The sequence below is a fragment of the Amyelois transitella genome, chromosome 6 (genome assembly GCF_032362555.1).
Source record: "Amyelois transitella isolate CPQ chromosome 6, ilAmyTran1.1, whole genome shotgun sequence".
In the NCBI taxonomy this organism is placed as follows: domain Eukaryota; kingdom Metazoa; phylum Arthropoda; class Insecta; order Lepidoptera; family Pyralidae; genus Amyelois; species Amyelois transitella.
This window is the reverse complement of record NC_083509.1, coordinates 6,843,707-6,859,705: the sequence shown is the minus strand read 5'-3', so window position 1 is coordinate 6,859,705 and position 15,999 is coordinate 6,843,707. Positions and strand designations below refer to the sequence as shown.

Below are 15,999 nucleotides of genomic sequence, written 5' to 3'. Positions count from 1 at the left end.
CAACAACCACAATTTTTATTTAAAAATCTTGAATTTTTTTGGTCTACATTTAAACGCGTTTTTTTTACTCATGCTATTAATCCTTATCAAAATAAATAATTTCATCAATAAGTACAGTTTATGTAGATAATATTTGGTCTTTGAATGATTAAAATTGGACGTTTGGTTTTGAAGTTGTGGTGAAATTAAAATATTACGATTTCTGCTGCACGGCCCGTTGCGAAGTGAGCTTAGTTAGCCGCTTTGCGGGCGGTCCTTTAGTTAGTTCTATATATTTAGTATCGGCTGTACATCCGTGCGAAGCCGGGGCGGGTCGTATTTAATAAAATGATTTGATAGAAAATCAACAGCTAACTTATAGCTATTAAGTGCGATTACTTTAAAACTGAATTGTACTTAAATGAAATAGGAAACGCCATTCTTTTTGAGCGAAATTCTTGGACAATTTTTACACTTTTTAACAGAGCACTTCGTCATTGTGCGACGTTGTCACTCGTGGACGGACGAAACGAGACTAGCCGAGAACTTTACTCACTTGAGCGTTGAGTAGAGTTTTGCCGCGGACACTTTTTTAGCGGGATTGTGAGTCTAGTTGTTTATAGTACGTCAATGCGCAAAATTAAAAAATATTCCATTCAGGAGTATATATATAGGAGGATATATATATATATATATATACCTTTAAAAGAAGGTAGAAGAACCTACATAACAATAGGTATATAGGACTGTGTTACCAGTAAACGAAATCGGAAGTGAAACCGGAATCGAATGATGAAGACTTTATCGATTAAGTTCTTATTCGCACGGTTTGATTCAAGAAATCTGGCAATAAGTAAAATTTCTGCTATAAAAAGTTACTATGCAGTTTACTTGTTTACGATCTAATTGAGGCAAAAAAAAAAAACGATATCGTCTGTATTTATTTACAACTTTTTACTTCACTGTAATTATCAAACTTTAAATATCAAGCGGAAAAGCTGAAATTATGTCTTAATAAAAGAATTATGACTAAAATAAAAATTATTCCAATGCTGTTAAGTTTAGTCTTATTGATATAAACATATGGAGTTTAGCAATCAATCAAAAAATCAATATTAGAATGGATTTTAAGAAAAAGTTTAGGTACTGATGTTACTAAATAATTATTAAAATACAAAAAGTTAATCTAAATGATGAATTTGCACGCGATTGTGTTGAGTAAGATCACAAATGTGTTGACTTTAATTTTGCAATCCATGAGCACATCACTAAAAATAACCAAACTGTCAAATATGTTGACGGATGTAGGACATGTTATTTTACTGTCATGCAGTGTGAAACATAAATAAAGCATAATAGTTTTTCTAAAAATCATGACTTAATGCCGAGGCCTAAACAATTAATATGAAATAATACATTTCAAAATATAACTGCCACTTACATATTTGTTTTAATTAATGACATTATGGATGGTTTAATTCACGCGGCATTGGAAGCAGAGGTATTTTTACTACTTACTAAATTTGCCTTGTTTTGCATGAATATTCGAAATTTTTTAATAGATTAACATAATGTGATATATTTTTTTTTATTACAGTCAATTTTAAATCGGGCGAAGCATGTAAATAGTAACACACAGTCGCAGTTTGACAGTGGTGTCTCAGACCATAAAATGACTTGGACCCATGATAAAATACACCTTGCTGAAACTGTAGACGAAACGAGAATGAAATTTCAAAGGAGTTCGAGTAGTTCTAGTTCTTCTAAGAGTGAAAAGTTTGATTTGTTTAAAAAGCTTAATGAGTTGTACAATGATTTGAGTAGAGACGAACAATCACAATCAAATTTTGTAAGTATTTAATTTCTTTGCACTTGTAGGGTTATATTTTATTATGTTCTGAAGATGTTTTAAATGAATTTAAATGATGTAAGTGATGAAAACTGTAAAATGTTTTCCATATTCTCTTTTTTTATATTTGCTAAATATTGATATGCATATTAATATTACATATTTCGAAGTGTCTTTGTTGTCTATCTTTCACATGGAAATCACTGAACTGATCTTAATAAAATTTTGCATACCTATATAGTATAGTGTGAAGTATGGAGAAGGACATAAGATGTTAGGGTTTCACACAGCTGCACTGGAGGCAAAAGCTAGTGTATAATAATAATTTTGTTGCTGAGATTGGTGCAATAATGACTGCTACGAAAATGAATTCTGATTATAATATTGATGTTTGTACCTTTTTTAGCAAGGGCTAAAGACTACATCCTATCTACTTGAGAAACTTCTGGCGACATATAATCTCAATACTTTAATAATAAATTTGTATCCTGGCAATAAAGGATATTCCTTGTCCTTGAAAGTTAATGGCAATACACAATACCTGTATCCACCTGACCCTAATGTGAGTATTTGTTAGTTTCTACTGAATCATCTCTATCAACAGATTTTGATTTTTCTTTCACAATCAAATTAGGTAAGGTTAGGAAAGCCTGTAAGAAACTATCAAAGTTCAGTAAAATAATTTACGGGGAAACACCCAATCATCGACACTTTAACGCACAAACTCTAGTATTTTTACAATATTTGTTTTATTTTTATTATTTTATCATATTTTGTAGTTTTTTTTGAGTAAAATTTTAGGGTATTTTGCATGATATATTAAAGTAGAAATGAATGTGATATAAAAATTTACAAGATATACCAATATAGATTTATGGTATTTTTGGCCTAATATTCGACTGCAGAAATCCATTTACCGACAACCGGTTTTCAACATGTTCCAATAATCGAGATCTAGTAATCGACATGTTCTATTTATGGACACCCAATATTTAACGGTCCATTAATCCTGCACCCAGCCTAAAATTTTCAAATGGTAGCTTTAAATGGAATAAAATTATGAGCAATGAACCTTACTCACCTCCTTAGTGATTTCACTAATAAAACTGGTTTTCCGTTAAAAACTTCTGCCGGTCGATATTTAAAGCTCCACCATTTTTTATCAAAATAACCGAATGTAGAAAGTGACACTTGCAATGAGAGCTGGATGAACCTTGTGTATAACCTATGCTTCGTTTACGTTCAAATACACAACATTAGTATATTTTACTTTTTATGTGTCGATCATTGGTGGTTTGTCGGACATTGGGTACTTTACGCTATATGGTTGAGATATAAAACCAAATAATCAATCATGATAATTATATTTACCATACAACTTACATGTCGTCACCACAGCTTACAGTTTGCTGCTTAAAAAAGTTATTGCTTACCACCACTGCTTAAAGTGATTCTAGAAAATTATAAAAAGAAATATTTTTATCATAAGTGAGGATCCATTTTATCAGGATCATGGCTTTAATTAACCATTAACACTCTTTGTTTGTGATTATAAGACAACTCCCTGGCCTCTGTCTTCACAATTTTACCCTTTATATTAAAAGACACAATATATCTTCAATTTATATATTTATCTTCAAAGGTTTATAGGATTGAAAATATTTGTTGTGTGGTGAATTTCACTTTGGTCTTTTAGATTTATCAACACTCTTGGCAATACTACTTTCTCTGTAAGGGGTTTAGATGTGATATGTACTGGGTGTATAATAGTGTGTGCTCATTTATTTGTTATAGAGTCAAAGTTGTTACTTTATCCTATTGAGTATTTTTTGTGTACCTTTAGAAATTATTATACAATATTAATAACAATATTTACAATATTATGTTTGTAGACCTCTACTAGTGATGAAGAAACCTTAATAGAGACTCCTCGATGGCCATATGAGGAAGAAGAACTCCTGAGTTACATCGACAATGAGGAGTTACCTGTGGTTTTGCTAGATTTGTTGGAATCTGAACACTCCTGTCTTTTTTACTCGGGTTGCATAATAGCACAGATACGGGACTATAGACAAGCATATCCCAGTTTTCTCTGTGACACTCATCATGTATTGCTTAGACCTACTAATCAGGTAAATTTTGTTTTAATTTATTTTCGCCGCATTTTCCTCCACAAGTACTATTAATTTTTACAAATACACCTCCAATATGTATAACCAACTTTAATATTAAAATACATTTTACAGTTAATAAAGTATAAAGTGACAAGGTCTTAGTTATTGGCTGTAACATCAACTTAATTTCAAGGTATCATTAAGAAAGTGTAAACTTGTTTTTGAAATTGTTAATTTGAAATTATGACAAATGGTGAAGTTGTTATTAATATTCTATTATATTAGATTATATTAGACAAGGCTGTCTAGATAGGTGTTCTACAAATTATTAAGGTATAATGAAATTTAATAGATAAAATAGGCATTTTATCTTAATTACTTTTGTAAAACAGAGTATAATAACGGATGCTATGTGCATCGGCGGTAAATGTGGATGGGCGGGCGAAGAGCGAAGTTCCCTAGAGGCCGTGGAGGCTGCGCTGGTGCACGCAGCGGCTCCGCCCCTGTGCCTCGACCCGCGGCCGGCAGTGGGCTTGCTGGCCGCCAGGCTGCACGCCGCGCCGAGGCTGTTTAATACGCCACGTATTAGGCGGCAAGCGAAGAAATTTTCGCAGGTACCATTTAAGCTCTTTCCTGCCTATTTTTGTGAAACATTCCGTCATTCTTCAGGTGTTAGTTCCGATTTTGTCCTCAATTCTGCAGAGGTGCGCGGAGTGCGCCTATGGCTGCACACGGTCATGGTTATGGTAAGTCAGGTTTTTGACTCTGTGACTCTGTTTTGACACATATGTTAACAGATTATCATGTTAAAAGTATTGAGATCTTGTACTTATTGGATTAATTTGATTGTACATTTTTTTTTCTTAAAACTTATATCAGCAATGCCATAATGAATCAATTTCAACATGAGAAGGTATTTGATTTATAATTAGCCTTATGTCTTATGCCAATAAAGGGTTTTGACATTATTCTTCTGCACTATCTTTAAATAGCAATTTATTTCAGGTCGCTGTTAATAGAAAAAGAAAATTAGACCAATTTACTCACTATCACGGATTAGAGTTGCTTGAACTGATCCATAAGCAGAGGGCTAAAAACAGCAGGCAATCGGTGCCCCATACAAGACTGTCATCAAAGTATCCTAAGAAACCACCCGAGGTAATTGAGCAGTTTTATATCAATAGTCAATTTGTTTTTACAATGTGTGGAACTAAAAATTAAAATATTCGAACATCTAAAGGGCAAGTAGCCATATTTACCAAGAGATTTAGGTCCAAGCAAGCCTATTAAAAATGAACTTAATATACAACTGAATTTTTTATAGAGCTAATCCATACAATATTTAGAAAAGTGAAAACCTGTTTCTTGAGCAAACAAACATTTTCCCATCCACAGGTATTCAAACCAATAGAGCCGCCGAAGATGGAGTCCCTATCATTAGCTATGCCTTCGGAACCAAACGCACCATTACGTGTAGCGCGGGCATACGAAAGGCCTCGACCGACGCCTGATTGTCAACCGCAGTTGTTCGAAGAATACATACTAGAGACTGAGAAAACATCCCCCCACGCCGGCGCAGGATTCTTCCATATAAAACTGTCGATATTGCAGAGACCGTCCGATCAGGAGTTCCTTGGGGAGTTGTATGTTGATAGAGACCACGTGGAAGGTGAAAGGAATGGTGCTGCGTGTAGATTTACATTAGGTATTATTTTTAAAACCTTTTTATAAACTACTTCACTTTTTATTCATGTAATATGCTCAGGGCTATGGCAAAAAATTTGAAGTTATGCCATTAGTTTTCACTTCAAGTTTAGGAAAGACTGCTTAATTAATTTACTCGCATGATTTTCTATCAAGATTAAGTAGAGAAAAACAATGTGATTAGATGGATAGATAGATAAATCTTTTAATTGCAACATAAGTGTCAAACATACAAAACAGGGATGGTACAAAGGTGGTCAAAGGTGGTAATTGCTAATCCAAATTTCTTTTAGTCAATCATTGAGTGAATGAAAACCAAACAGGAGATTGGCGTTCGCGCTGAGCAAGATGATTCGTGTCTTGATCACAGTTAATTTTTAAGATTGACCTGCCACCTTTCAGCTTCCTAAAATGATTTTTTATTAAATCGTAGGTTCTCGAGTTCAAGCAAATAAGTACATTCAGCAATTCACGGAGATATTCACCGAGGAAGGCAGGAAGTCAGTTAGGATAAAACACATAGTGCCAGGGCAACTACCAAGGGTATCGTTTACTGGCAGCATGAGGGAATTGGTATGTTATTTTTGCTTTGTAAGATTACAGGCAATTTACGATAATAAACTAGGTGACCGTACATGAGTAAATGACACTGGTGACAGTAAATTATGTATAACTACAAATTTTTGTTGAAAGATGTGGTCTCTGTCTATCCCTCTGGGAAAGAGGCCTGTTTTTCCCAACTTTGATGTGGGGTCACAATATCTTAAGTTCTTGAAAAGCATCTTTCACTGTCACAATATTGATCTGGATAAATAAATATTTGACAAGTACATCTTAAATTTGACAAATAAATATACATCAAACACTAGATATAAAACATATTATTTATTTTTTCAGCAAGGTCAGCAGTTGCTGCTACAACGTCAAGCAGCTAGCAGTGCCACAGTGCAAACACATGCCACAACGGTACCTATTGTGTAAGTATTACAAATACACTTAGTGAAACTAAAGTAAAATTATTATTTTCTCAAGAGTAGTAATTAATTTGTTGAATAACTGAAAATGTTATATGTAAAAATTATTTTAGGACATCTGCAATCGCGGCAACCCCAAATACTCATACGACTACACGGCAGTTACCTATACTGGTGAGTTGAGGTGTTGATTCACTTTATTAGTTTCTTACTAAAGAGTTCTCTCAACTATCCTTTGTGTATTCTTATATATGACTTACATGCTTGTCTTTTGTCAATCCTAAGTTGGAAAACATTCGCTGGTCTCTTGTGACTTTGTGAGTGACACAGGTTTTGAAATGCTAATACACTGATACATCAAATTTTAGGCCACTATATTTAAAACACGAATGTCCGGGCAAACACTTTGCATATCCACTGAAATGTTTACCATTTCTATATCTAAGAAGAGTTTATTAGTGTTTAATAATAATTTTTGACAGCAGGCGCAGTTACAACAAGTCGGGAACATTGCCACCGTTGGTAGTGTTGTCGGGAACGTCGGTACTGTCGGCGCTGTGGGCAGTGTTGGAAGCGTGGGCAGTGTCGGCAGCGTGGGTAGTGTCGGTAGCGTGGGCAGTGTTAGCAGCGTGGGTAGTGTCGGTAATGTAGCCGCTGAAGCGTCGCTCAAGCAGCAGCCGTCGCCGAGCACGCCTCGATTGTCACCTCAAGTGAGTTCTTTGTGAACCCCAATGGTAATAAGGAGTGTAATTAGTTTATGTATCTGTCTGTACTGCTGCAATGTTGGCGTTGTCTGTGTTGGCAGCGAGGGCAGTGTCGGTAATGTTGCCGTTGAAGCATCGCTCATGCAGCTGTCGTCGCTAAGTACGCCCCGATAGTACAACAATTAATCAACCATCAATATTTCGTTAAATCAATATTGAGATTGTAAAATATTATATTAATTTACACAGGCTTCAACCAATCAGCTCCTGGCACAACAACTGACCAATCCGCAACAGCCGTTGAATCCACAGAAGATGCAGTCGGCTATCATTCATATACAGCATCCGCTGATGTCCACTGCTGGAACATCGCAGGTAATGTTACCTTAACCAGTAGGTACATTAAACAAATTAATATACATATACAGCACAAATTACATAAACAAAGTAGTACTTTAAACTTCTATTTAAGTATAATTTCATCACCAAGAATCCAATCTTGTCTGAGTATTGGTGATAAGTTTAAGCTTCTTTCCGCTACCACCTCCACCTAACATCAGTCTTTGTTTCTAAATGATCCATTAAGGATTTCAATGAAATTTTGCTATTATAGAGAAATCACATCAATTTTTTCCCTACCTTAAATACCAAGAAAGTGGATTTAAATCCATGTTTCGCATGTGATATTGTTATATGGTACAGAGAACAATATGTCTCTGTTACCGATTGATCTCTCTCTTACCTCTGTGCGTTCCCGGTTGCGCCCTCCGCAGAAGTGTTTCGGGGCCCGGGGTCCGGATTATAGACCTGCCCTTTCAGGCTAACCGGTATTTTGGGGTCACAGACGACACCTGTGTGCTGTTATGCGAGCCTTGACTTCGCAATCGATATGATACCGATTGATATATTAAAAAAAAAATTGTTTCACAATGTCAACTGAGTTATCAATTTAAAGCAATTAAATTTTCAGGTGCAAAACATACAGTATACGACTACATCGACTACACAACAGAAAGCCGCCATCAGCAAACCACGCACGACCAACCCGGCCATCAGCGCGCTTGTCACAAGTCTAATGAATTCCGCCCAACAGTTCCAACAAGGTAAACATTTATTTTATTTTAATACTAATTCATATACATTAATACATCGACTACACAATAGAAGGCCGCCATAGGAAATAACAGACGTCGAACCCGGCCATCAGAGCGCTTGGCACGAGTCTTAATATCGCCCAATAGTTCGAACAGGGTAAGGTATTTTATATTTTTTTAAATTTATTTGATGAGGTCATCGCCCGAGTTTTTGTTTCGGTAGGTAAATAAGTGTTGAGAAATAATCCATAGGGATATTTACGATTGTTTTGTGCTTAAGATATTTTTTGAAGGCCGTTCATGCTGGTCTGGTAGAGACGAAAATACAAGCGTGTTCTCTTCCCGTGAATATAATAAAAGTCAATAAAGGGAAATTCTTAAAAACTATAGATTAAACTTTTAATGGGCTGGCCAATGGGCTCTATCTCTGGCTACTGTATCTTGAAGAATATATGAAGAGACGTAATTTAAAAAGCTCGTTTTTTAATTACAGCAGCGAGCCAAAACGCAGCGAAGACTGGCGCGACGACGACAAATAACAACGCCACCATCTTGAATTTGCTGAACAGTGCCCCCGCCGCCATGACACACGTTTCGTCCGCTAACAGTGAAAATTTGGACGCTCACAAACTGGTTGGCCGCGTGTCCATAGCAGGAGCAAGGCTTGTAGCCACCTCCACTCACAACATACCCACATATACACAGCAGGTAAAGCTTTAGCCACATATATAATTCACTAGCATTTGCAGGGCTTCGCTCCCGTGGGAATTTCCAGAAAAAAGTAGCTTTTGAAGATTTGGTCAAAATCGGTCCAGGAATTTTAGAAAAGAAATGTTTATATACGAGCATAGATTGAGGGGCGGGGCCCACTTCCCAAAGGTAAGTCCCATGAGTCTTAACTGACATAGTAACAGAATAGGAGCGTTGGTGGTATATCTGTAAAGGTTTTAAAAATGTCAAAATTATTAAAATGCTTGATGCGCATGGAGGTACAAAGGGCATGATCTAACATGGGTTAGGTTCCCTTACAATGGTTGCGGGAGTCACTTAATGTAAAAAAGTGACCTTATCCAATTGTGTTTATGATGTGCCTTGGTGCTCCTCTCCAGATACGCGTAGACACGACCGAGACAAAAGCCAGTATAGCTACGCTTGTGAATATGTAAATTTAGTAAATAATAATCATTGGCGACATACATGTGAATTTAAATTAATTTTATATAGGGTGTGGGTGTACAAGTAATGGGCGGCTATACTCGTGAGAACGAGACGACGAACGTGTCGAGCAGCGAGAGCGCGCTGCTGGAGCGGCTGATCAGCTCGGAGCCGCAAGCCGCGACCGCGTCGCAACCGCAGCCGCAAGCGCAGCCAGTTTGCCATTTACAGGTTTGTTGTTAGTTCTGTATAATTTTGAGTATTACCACCATAGTAGGCATGGGTTGGAGTGAGAATTGTATTTGGGTGACAGGCAAGGTTTAAATAAAGGTTGAGAAAGGGAGAAAATGTTACTTCGATTACTTTTTTAGGCCTTTTTTAGAACACAAATGCGAGTAGATAGGCCGAATATTTCTACAATAGCGGTAACGTATCGGAAAACGGAGCGGCAAGATTACAGGAATGCTCTTCCGGCTGAGATTACTCAGCCAGGGAATGGTCATAAGCATAGGTGGTCAACTGGTTGACTTAAGAAAAGTTACTAGCCTCGGCTCAAGCGATACTGGTCTCTTTATGTATGTGGTAATGTCGCAAAATTATTTTACATTGGAAGTGCGCGCCGCATCGATGCTATTCCAGTGTGAGTGCTGTATGAAGGAAATTTATCATTTGATTTGATTTGCACTACCTATAAGAGAATGAATATAATGAATTTATAAAAAAAATTCTTATCTGTAATGGTGGTAAATAAAAAAAAAAATCTCTAATGGATTCAAAGGTATCTACAGCTGGACAATCTGGGGTGGTATTTTTTTTTAATGTGTATAAATATCTGTTATATATTGCGATCTAAAGTGATTTATGTAATATTTTCTTTCAGGGCTTAAGTCTAGCATCACTGCAAAGCCTCCAAGGCATCCAAGGGCTCCAGAATGTGCAAGTTCAGATCCCCGGTTTGCCCGCGCCCATATCATTATCTCTGAACGTGTCAGGCGCGCCTAGTGGCTTGCTTGTTTCTGTACCTTCCACTACGTCGGTGGTGCTCACTAATCAGCCCTCTGTACTCTCTTTGCCAATTGGTGAGTTCACATCCTTTAAGTTTTTAATCTTTGAATACACGCCTTTGATTAAAAAAAGGAACATGGCTTGTGCGGTAGTTGTAAAATTCTAACAACTCTGACACGCGTCAAGTCAAAATTAAGCACAGGCCCGTTTTTTTGTATAATAATAGACGCCGCGCGATCTAATATTACGGCGGAAAGATGTACAAAGAATAGCGCAGCACATCGAAAGTGGTACCTATAGTATTGTTAATGATTGAAATTGTTTTAAAATTATCTTCGCCTTCAATGAGCCAACTTCCTCGTGTTCGGCTTTACGACTTTGGCTGAAAAGATTTGAATAAATTAATAATGGCCATACAAAACTTAAATGCATTGCATAGAGCAAAATACATGTACACGCAGCGTAGACTGCGCGACGCACACCCCGCTTTCCTCTCAAGTGTATTGTGTTTAATATATTATATAACTAATCAAAATTGGTTAACATTCTTCACTAACGGCATCTGCTATGGACAAACACTACTGCATATGAAGTGAATCGTAGACGAAAGAATAACATTTCCTTTTCTGTCGCAGCTCAACTAATGCCTGGCGGCGTGAAGGGTGCCGTACGTAGCGGAACTGTCCAGGTGGTGCGGTCGGGGCGAGCGGCGCCCCCGCGGCCCGCCCGCCCGCCGCTGCCCGTGGCCCGGCAGCAGCCCACCGCCGCACCCGGTATGCACTACACTGTCGCATTTACTTATTTCTGTAGGGTAAGGAGCGGCCCTGTACAGGTACAGGTTGGCCCGGTTGAAGTGCCATGACCACTATGTGACGTCGTGCCGCTGCGGTTTCCCCTGCGCCCCTCTTCACAGTCCGGGAGCCCTATAGAGGCTTTCGTCTTTGGTTTACTACAGCTCTCACCAAGTAGCTCGCTATACTCTGGCGGGTACTTGCACGATTTCGTGTCTATAGCTTTACCCGCGCCCTCTTAGTATTTTTAAATTAGTCCGCTAATAAAGTTATTATCTCTCATGTCTCTTACCTGCGACGTTTTATTTAACGTCACAATTATGGTGGTGAGTTAACCATCTGGTAATAAACTACTCTACCAATTTAAACGCTTACTGAGTAAATCGCTATTGCACGACAAAAAAAATCTGTCGACGCGGGTCAGTGCGAAAGAAATTGAAGATAGATCTTCAATTTGTCCTTTAATTTATTCAGCTAATCGCTGATTAATATTTAATCGCTGGCAAATTTGCTCTTTATGCTCAACGTCTCGACTCAATGAAACCACTGACAAAAAATGAATGGCAATTTCAGAAAATAGCTCGTTTTCATCGACTACACCCCACCTCTACAGACTATAATGCGTTTGATCAACTCTGCTTTTCGCAATTTTTGCCATTAGTAATTTTTTTTTCAGGTACAACCCAGTTCATAGCTCAAGTGCAAGCGCAGACTTTAAATACACACCAAGTGAGACGGAAATCGAACGCTGACAGTTCATAGTAAATAGTCACTCTGCACTACCCGTTTAGTGAAACACTTGTGTACAAACATACGAGGACTATTTAGATAAATTATTTTAGATAACAGTGTGAATTTAATAACTGCAATAACGTAACGTGAAATTATTCTATCACAATAGCTGCGGTTATGTTGTTTTATTATATATATGTTTGAACGGTTTTAAATGCCTGGCAGGTACTAATTGACTTATAATTTGCCAATCTGACAGTTAAAAACAAACAAAAGCGATGAATTTTTGTTTTTAATCATGTATCACAATTTATTTTATTTCTTCTTCTATACATAATACCAATCATGTATTTCTTTATTTTTTTTTAATTGTCACAAAAATATGTGTGAAATGTAACTTTTCCAAACTTGACATTAGAAATTAAATATGATCATGACATGAACTGTGACTAAATTTAAAGTGTTATCATAGTGTTAAAGTCTTAATGATACCAATATTATTATGTAACTAATAAAATTTTATTTATTGTTGGATTTGTTAGTAACAACTGTAAATATAAATGTTGTTAACGAATTAAAGAATTATTAATTTGTCATTAATTCTTACAGACGGGCTGTCAATGTACAACTTTTGTTTTTAAACGCTGTTTAGTTCGAAGTTAGAAATTAAAAAGGCAAGAAATTAAAGAGAATGAACCGAATGGCAAATGTAAATTGGCCTCAACTTATATTGTTTTGTAATGAAGTTGTATATGATAAATACAGAATTTGTAAATATAGTTATTAGTCTCAAATTTCAATGCACCAAGTAAACATATAAGTTGTTAAAGGGTAGACTATCAAATATGATTCCTAGGTTCGCAAGAGTTCATCGAATATAAGTCTACTTATATCCAAGGTAGTCCTACATTTCAGCAGAGCTATTCATAAATTAGTACTTAAAAGTGAATTTTAATACACGGTAACACCAATTATAATCAGTATTAAACTGTAAGTTTCTATTGGATCATGACTTTTTGACTACAGAATTCGCAGTCATTAAAGTACAATATTTACAGTGATTGAAGAATGCGTCAAAAATTATGTAAATGGTGTATTATATGTTAGGTAGGTAGGTAGATATAGGTATATAAGCATCACATTTAATGTAAATAAATATATGGTAATAATGAAGTGTGCGAACGACAAACACGGTTCAAACGTGTTTAATGTAAAAGAATGTAAATTCAGTGATTCTTTAATATAATTTCAGTAGATCGTCAATAATATTTGAAATAATACTAGCATACGTAGTTCACGGAGCCTTAATACTCAATAATATGTTGGGATCAATGGAAATGTCGCAGGCTTATGAAATGTAACGAAAACAATGCAATATAGATGGCAATCAATGTGTTCAAAATGCCAGCTTGCAAAATCAGTGATGTGATTGCATAATAATATATATATGCTAGCTAGAACCCGATTAGATTCTTATATGTCAACTAACTTTTTCTCAGGGCTTCGCTCTTGTGGGTATACCTGGCAATACTTATCGAGGGCCTGTATGTAATTTTAACAGTGTGTGAAAAAAATCGTCTATCGGTTTCGGCTATGCGATTATATGGCTATCAACTTTATAGTCAGTTTTTTAATTCGATTGGATTTCATTGCTTATAGATAGTGCAATCGATGAGGAAGGACTTTGGAGTCGAAAGTTTATTTCAAATTGTTAGATTAACAACATCTACTCTCATTCTCATTTTTGCGTATTCCTGATATCATCCTCCACTGTAGGGCTTCGGGGCCCAGGGTCCGACTTCCGCCTTTTCCCTCTCCACTTGTCCGGTTTCCGGCGTCCTCGAGATAATGGCTAGCATTATCTTTTCCGAGTTCTTTCGTGATTTTTATCACAAGTTATGTATTTCCGTTGCCGCATTTTTGCTCGATATTAATAACGGTTACAGGTAGACGGTTAAAATTTTCACAGAATACTTACTCGTATATTTCTTACTTTCAAACTAAAAAAAAAATCAACATCATCAGGTGTACTTTTTGTGCTTTATGATTCCCGGCACTTTAGGATAGGACCACTCCCTCACTGTTGAGCTGTTGTTGACAGTTAGTCTTTTATATACAGATGAAGTGAATATTTAATAGTGACATATAGAAATATAATGACATTTTTTAATCAGTGACTGAACACTTTCGTTGATATGTAGATTACATCAGCACAACGAATTAATACCAATAACAATTTATCTTTTATAATAAAGAAAGTTCTGTAAAATAAGCGGCGGTCTTACAATAGATTAATAAACTTACATTGACCGAAAGATTTTCAGCCTTAATTTTAAACGGACACCTTACTAAAATCTGACGTGATAAATATTTTTATAAAGGTACATTTATTATGTATATGCCGAACAATTTTAAATATATGATGTAGGTAGTGCGTAGCGCGAGTCTCATTTTGCACTTCTGCTTTGAGAATTATTGTTGTCAACGATAGAATCCAGATTTTTTACAGATTTTTACTCACGATGTAGTTTTGATAAGCACTAAGTTAGATAAATAAGCACTCGTTGCCAGAAGAAATAGCAAGTAACATGATTTTTTAGTGATTATAAACGAAAGTTTTGTTGATAACGCAAATTCTTTTTGGTAATTTTATAGTAAATTTCAGATTATAATATTAATAACATAAACTGCAATAAGTAAATACAGAATTAGTCCACCCCCGTACTTAGTATTTGGAGGAGAATCGCTGTAAAAATGCTTATCATACCTACCATATATATATTAAAATGGTAGGTCTATGATTCATGCGCACAAATTTTATCTCTGTTAGCATTTGTTAGACTTCAACACCGTAATTATTCAATTCTTCACGTCACGACGTTTTATAATTCTACATATACGTAAGAGTACCTACAGTTTCTCTTGTTAATTTTAGTTATCTAAAATGTGTTCATAATGGCATTCCGTGACATGCCTAATTAAGTAAACCTTGTTTTATTTAGTATTGCCTGGGCATTTGGTAGGATACGTGGACATTGTTGCCGTGTTTGTAAAAATTGCATATGTAAATAAGGACTTTTTACACTACTACTGGTAAGAAAGTAAAATGGAACGTATTTATGAATTTTGTACCTTATATATCGAGTAGCTAGTAGTAGTGAGACTAGTCTTATATCGGGGTGCGTTTTAGAGCAGTATTAGCATGGGAAATTTCACTTGCAGAATAGATTCGTATATTACAAGTAGTTTACGGTCTTGGTCTTTATAGTCAATAAACTACGACATAAAATATTAATCGCATCTTGACCTTGTTTATAATGAAATCGTCCTTTCATATCCTCATTAATAATTAGTTTTACATAACTTTTGCTGTGTATGCTGCTCTTACTAGTAAACGGCCGCGTAATTTGCGAATTGTTGATCTCATTTGTTTACGGTCATGTAGCTCAATATGTAATTTTTTTGTAACATAAATTCACAACGTGTAAATGTCTATTTTAAGAATTAATAAAATAATTATTGTATATATTTTGTAATGGAGATTTTTATACATAATCTAATTTTTATTAAGTTCGATGGTTGTATGATGTTTTCAGTGGCGTACTTGATTTGTCGTATTGCTGTAAATATTATTTTAAATGAGATGTGATATGCATTCTATTTCGTAGCGCGAATAATTAAATTTATATGAATGCGTTGATAAGAATCCGTGTTTAAATTGATATTGTAAAATTAACTTGAACGTTGTTCAAAGATTGACGTTTCGGACATAAATAAATAACTTTTACACATAAATGACTTTTTACTTTATTTAGAATTTTTTTAAATTAGATTCAAAGGTACAGCTGAAGTAGATTCGTAAATTATAAGAACACAGTCAATTTTATAACATTTTGCA

General features: G+C 35.7%; 1 protein-coding gene across 2 annotated transcripts; it reads left to right on the top strand.

Annotated features, from left to right (window-relative positions):
- Nucleotides 1-1,292: 1,292 nt before the first annotated feature.
- LOC106131372 (transcription factor SPT20 homolog) lies at nucleotides 1,293-15,890 on the top strand. 2 transcript variants are annotated; one of them, XM_060944743.1, is made up of 18 exons: nucleotides 1,293-1,480; nucleotides 1,577-1,828; nucleotides 2,235-2,390; nucleotides 3,721-3,960; nucleotides 4,335-4,556; nucleotides 4,948-5,100; nucleotides 5,338-5,647; nucleotides 6,080-6,219; nucleotides 6,544-6,623; nucleotides 6,734-6,794; nucleotides 7,106-7,330; nucleotides 7,574-7,699; nucleotides 8,295-8,427; nucleotides 8,912-9,126; nucleotides 9,643-9,804; nucleotides 10,454-10,652; nucleotides 11,214-11,351; nucleotides 12,046-15,890. In XM_060944743.1, exons 1-18 carry the CDS (start codon nucleotides 1,445-1,447, stop codon nucleotides 12,129-12,131), a joined length of 2,934 nt encoding a protein of 977 aa, XP_060800726.1. In that variant the 5' UTR covers nucleotides 1,293-1,444; the 3' UTR covers nucleotides 12,132-15,890. The 2 variants fall into 2 exon arrangements, with proteins under 2 accessions (XP_060800726.1, XP_060800725.1); XM_060944742.1 differs by having other exon boundaries at nucleotides 7,103-7,330.
- Nucleotides 15,891-15,999: the final 109 nt, after the last annotated feature.

Bases quoted from the DNA above. Each gene is read 5' to 3' on its own strand.
- LOC106131372 (XM_060944742.1), top strand. From the start codon at position 1,445: ATGGATGGTTTAATTCACGCGGCATTGGAAGCAGAG. The intron at 3,961-4,334 runs GTAAATTTTGTT...TTTGTAAAACAG, and splicing joins TGCTTAGACCTACTAATCAG to AGTATAATAACGGATGCTAT. The intron at 8,428-8,911 runs GTAAACATTTAT...TTTTAATTACAG, and splicing joins CGCCCAACAGTTCCAACAAG to CAGCGAGCCAAAACGCAGCG.